The sequence below is a fragment of the Limulus polyphemus genome, unplaced genomic scaffold (assembly GCF_000517525.1).
Source record: "Limulus polyphemus unplaced genomic scaffold, Limulus_polyphemus-2.1.2 Scaffold1519, whole genome shotgun sequence".
NCBI classification, from domain to species: Eukaryota; Metazoa; Arthropoda; class Merostomata; order Xiphosura; family Limulidae; genus Limulus; species Limulus polyphemus.
In genome coordinates this window covers 1-5,440 of record NW_013667129.1, presented here as the reverse complement: position 1 = coordinate 5,440, position 5,440 = coordinate 1, and the positions used below count along the sequence as shown (strand labels likewise).

The following is a 5,440-nucleotide window of genomic DNA, read 5'->3' as shown; positions in this document are numbered from 1 at the left end:
GCGTTGGGTCGTCTATAACTTAAGTAAATAGTAGTAAGAAAGAACGTGCGTCGTACGGCCGAACGGACGGGAGTGTACGGTACGACGACAGTGTGTGTGTGTGTGTGTGTGTGTGTGTGTGTGTGTGTATACACACACACACATTACTGAAATATGTCCTAAATACACACAGCTGACAACTGGAGAAATTCTACGTGACTTTGTAATGCTTATTGCCATCAAACATTTAGTACATCAACTCATTTTTTGGAAAACGTATCTTAATGATTGAAACACGAACGTAATAACAAGAAGCATTTATTAAATGTTTTGGAATCATAATAATTCCATCATCAGTAATCTAGAGGTATAAAACAAACAAACAGTATTTGCAATTACAACAGAAATATACACATAAGAAAGAAACATTTCAAATACACAAATATAACATGACAAAATGAAAACTGAGGCACAAATGAAATAGTTAAAATAGGTTTAAATCCAGTGAAGACTGCGTGTTATTTAGGGACGGGAGAAGAGTTTTTATGTATAATGTTTCTTTTATAAGGAGTTCAGTATTATGTTTGGCTGTTGAAAGAATTTTAAGGTTTGAGAGAGAAATTGGATGTCCTGTTTTGACAGATAGTGGAGTTTGTAACCTTTCTTCCAGTTTTTATAGATATGCCCATGTGTTCACATGCTCGTAATTTAAGGTGATGTTTGGTTTCACATGTGTATAAGTAGACGAGATGTGAACAATTGGCTGTTAGCAAACAATCCTTGTAGCTAAAAAAAAATGTTTTAGTCTGAAATTGGTTTCATAATAACTTTCAGGTAAATTTGGGGATAGTACGTGTTGCATAACTTTTTCAACTGTTTCGTGATAAGGGAGCTCAGTCTCCCAAGATATGGTAAGCAGGTGTATAAGGGAAGTTGGGTACAGTGGGTATCTTCGGTGGTTTGACAAACAAATTAGATAGGAATTAGAAAGTTATTTTCTCCAAGAAATGAACAGGGTAGATGTTTTGTATGGAAGTAATTTCTTTGTGAAGGGCTAAATAGAATGAGGTAAGTTTGTAGGCTCTATTTAGTAGACAGAGAATAAGACTGCATTTGAAAGAGAAGGATATAAAACTGTCAAACTGGGTGAAAAGGCCAGTAAATGTGTTTCTTTTTTGTTTTATAGTCCAATTTTTAAATAGTCCTATAGGTTTTGAGACAATTATTTCTTTATCGTCGTAGAAGTATGCTATTAATCTATTCATTTCTTGAAAGAGAAGGATATAAAACTGTCAAACTGGGTAAAAAGGCCAGTAAATGCATTTCTTTTTTGTTTTATAGTCCAATTTTTAAATAGTCCTATAGGTTTTGAGACAATTATTCTTTATTGTCGTAGAAGTATGCTACTAATCTATTCATTTCTTGGAAAACGTAGCTTAATCATAAAATGTTTAATAACTGCTTCCTGTTGTTACGTTCGTGTTTCGTATTATCATTACGCTATGTTTTCTGAAAAATGAGTCGATTACTAGTAATGTGATTGAAAGGAAGGATTCAGATGAACATTAAAAAATTAACTTCATAATTAAAGTTGCAGTGTAAATCTACTAATCTGCCTGTAGAATCCAATGGTGTGAATTTTTGTAATTTTCATTATTAAAAAAAAATAAAAATCACTGAAACCCCCTAATACAAGCACAGAGGGGAAAATCTTATTTCAGAAAAAAAAAGCTCTCCAATAAATATCTAAGCAGAAAAAAAATGGAGATTTACAGTAATTTGCACAATAAGCAACATGTCACTGATGCTAGATTGACAGCTACAGCTGTTGAAAGAGTATCAACAACAAACACTGAATATGGATCTTAAAACCATTCTTTGAAAGCAGGAAGAATATTCACTACAAATGGCATGAATACCAGATATAAATCTGGCAATTTGGAGTATCGTGTTTATGAGGCTTGGGCTCATTAATTTAGAATTGTTAGAAAGGTTCAGAAGGGCTACTAGGATGATATCTAGAATAGAAAGGTTGTTATACAAGGACAGGTTAAAATGTCCAAAATTGTCAATTGTTTTCCCTTGAGAAAAAAAAGATAATAAGGGATCTGATTAAGGAAGTTAAGGTTACTAAGGGAAAACAGTCTCTTTGCATCAGTTTTTCCTGTAACTAATGGTAAGAATGGTAGGACTAGGGGATATAAAATATAAATTTTGGTAGGGTAGGAGTCATCTTCAATTAAGACAGTTTCACTGTTCTAAAAGGGTGGTTGTACTTTGGAATGGATTGCCTTCAGATGTAGTGGATGTATTAAACTTAAGGGAATTTAAGAGAAGGCTTGGTAGATATTGAACAAATAACGGCTGGATTTGACTTTTTTTTACGTTTAGTTGAATGGATGAGACAGCCTAGATGGATTAACAGGTTTAGTTTAATGGATGGTACAACCTAGATGGATCAACAGGTTGCTTTTTGTGTTCTTAAATTTAAAGTTTTAAGATTGCATCTGTTGGAGTAGAAGGAGATGAGTTAAAGAGACAGATTTATTTGGGTAGTAGAAGGCAAAAGTTTCTTAATAATGGAGTTGGAATCATAGAAGATTAATGTTACAACTGGTGCACCCCAGGGTTCTGTGCCCATTCCTTTGCCATTTCTCATTTTCATTAATGGCTTATAATGGAATAACTAGTAAACTGATTAAGTTTTAAATTTATATTAAATCAATGGTCATTTTAAACTATACTAAAGATGCAGAAAGATTTGGCCTATTGATGAGCTGGGCTAATACATGTAAGGTATCATTTAATCCTAATAATAGTAAGGTTATGCATATTTGCTGTCATAACTTTAATTACTCTCATAGTCTTTCTGAAGGACTAGGTAAAGTCAATGAGGAAAGAAATCTGGAAATTGCCATTACAAAATCTTTACAATCATCTATATAATGTACACTAGCTATTAATGAAGACAACAGGAATTTAGGTTGTATATGTAAAGGTACCGAGTATCAGTTGACATGGAGGTCATCATTTCACCTTACAAAATGCTGGTTAGACCTAATTTTAAAAAATGCTATCAGTTTTGGTCATATTATTTAAGAAAAGAATATCTAATTGTTATTGTGTTCAGAGAAGAACTACCAGAATTCCAGGATTAGAGCAGGTTATCATTTCATGGAAGGTTTATAAAGGGCTCAGTGGAGTTTTTTTAGATTGTTAGAGAGGTTTAGAATCCATAAATTTCATTGAAATTTTGGTAAAAAAGTTTGTAGAGACTAAGACTAGAGGACAGATTTAAAATATTGAAAAATTTGGACACTATTCCAGTTCAAGCAGTCTTTTTGTTTTCTTTCAGCAGAATAGTTTGCATTCATGTGTAGAAGCTACTACATTCATGAAATTTAAATTTCAAATCAGACTGGATGATTGTTTTACAGATCAGGGCATTTGGATACAGGAAAACACACTTATGTATACAGAAAAGGAGCGGTAGCAGTGAATATGCTTAACTGTATGGGCCAAATGACCCCATGGAAATGAATACTGAAAATGAAGACAAAGTGTTCTACTTTCTAGAATGATACTTGTTTTAAAAGAATCTAAGCTATTGCAAAAGGCATAAAGATTTTAGCTAGTTTACTTTGAAGTTTACTAAACTGAAGGCATTTGGTTCAGAAGTTATTATTGCTGGAATTCAAAATATTTTTCTATTGTTGGACTGTTTGAGAAGTGAAAAGAAGTGGGTAAGATATTAATCTAAATGTTATGGTAAATAGGTTTAAAATGTTGAAAGCCTCAGTGCATATATTTTTTTGACAAAATTATTTTCCATCATGTTATATAAACTTGTGAAATGTACAATTACCTAAAATCTTTCAAAATTATGTTAAGTAGTATTTGAATGGGTATATTAATTTATTTTTTAATGTTTTTTTAGTTTTATGTCAAATAATATTAGTTTACCTTAAGCTTATTTCCTGAATATTTTGCAGGCTCCAAGCAGGAATGTATAGCAATAATTACGATACTAGGACGCCTTATTATGGTGTCATCAGATTATGTAACTAACAGTTATGAATATCTTAATATTAATTTTGCTACAAGTATTACATATTACTGTACTCAAGTTAAGTTGTTTAACTTCAATCCTAAGTTGTCACACTAAATTATTATTAAATAAATAAAATTGGAGATCTTAGTGAGAGGATGTGGTGATATACACTATACAGTTGGGCCAATACTACTCAGTGGTTATTTCGATCTTTAAAAACAAAAAAAAAAAAAAAACACGAGAAACTCGCGTTAAGGAAAATTGCACTTACCAGTTGGAATACCCAATTCTTTACTCCCTCTTCCAAATCCCTTTACAACTCGACCCATTGTAACAAATGGCAAAGCATTACGAAACACACAATTCATGGTTTACTTACTTAACTTTAAGTCAAGAACTATTTACGGAATACTAATTAATACGGTCTCTAGTCAGACTTCCTGTTGCCCAGATTCAATGTCCGTCCAATTCGTAGTACAGAAACAAATAAGAAAAACACAAAAACTTTCAAACTTAGTATTATGAAATCAAGCAAACATTAATAACATGCTGCACTGTTTAAGCAATAAGCATTAATTAACGTTAGTAACCATAATTATATACCACTTTTCCATACACTTTATCAGATTTCACTGAAATATTCATGGTAATTTTCACATTCATAAATACTGAAGTAGTACAGACACTAGAGCACTGCGAATGTGATGTATAAAAATAATTACAACAATTATGTTATTAATAAAATATTAATTAAACTAAACTTGTTGAATCTAAATTTAGCTGATATTACATTTCAACATGAAATTAAAAGAGTTACAGATTACAACATCACGAACAATGTTATGAAATTGAAATGTTCTGTGCCGAAGCGCCACTTAAATACTAATAAATTTTCTGCCCTTGGATCACACATGTACAATGTAGGTTGCATTCAGGTATTTCATTGGTTTATAATTACCTGCCATTTATCAATTAAGTTTATCTAACCAACAGGCACATTTGATTTATAAATTTACAACTGATAATGATATATAATTATTTGTAGTTTATGCACAACACTCCACATCATAATAAACAAATATATATATATTATTCGTGTATATTTGTAAATCATCATTTTATACATACAGTGATTTTAGTATTTTCAAATACAGAATTTAAAACATACAAGTTTAATACTAGAAGATCCTGAATCTATACATGCACTTATTTTAATCATACTGTTACGTCTTCGTCTGTTAATTAACTTTCCGTAACTTCGTTCCGACGAAACTTTAACGACACAAGTCTTTACTTAATAAAACTGATTTATTCTTTCCGAATATAACTCTGCGATACACTTAATCTCAACAATCGCGCTATATCAACGAACGTCAATAATACTTCTGACCGCAGATCAATTACACACTG

At 31.5% G+C, this 5,440-nt stretch overlaps 1 protein-coding gene across 3 annotated transcripts in view; it reads right to left on the bottom strand.

Moving 5' to 3' along the window:
• LOC106463929 (riboflavin kinase-like) overlaps positions 1-4,893 on the bottom strand; it is a 10,703-nt gene extending 5,810 nt beyond the window's left edge. For all 3 annotated transcript variants that reach the window (XM_022391568.1, XM_022391567.1, XM_013924016.2), the window contains exon 1: positions 4,302-4,893. In XM_022391568.1, the coding sequence (XP_022247276.1) occupies positions 4,302-4,398 (97 nt within the window). In that variant the 5' untranslated portion in view covers positions 4,399-4,893. The remainder of the gene's footprint in view (positions 1-4,301) is intronic.
• Positions 4,894-5,440: the final 547 nt, after the last annotated feature.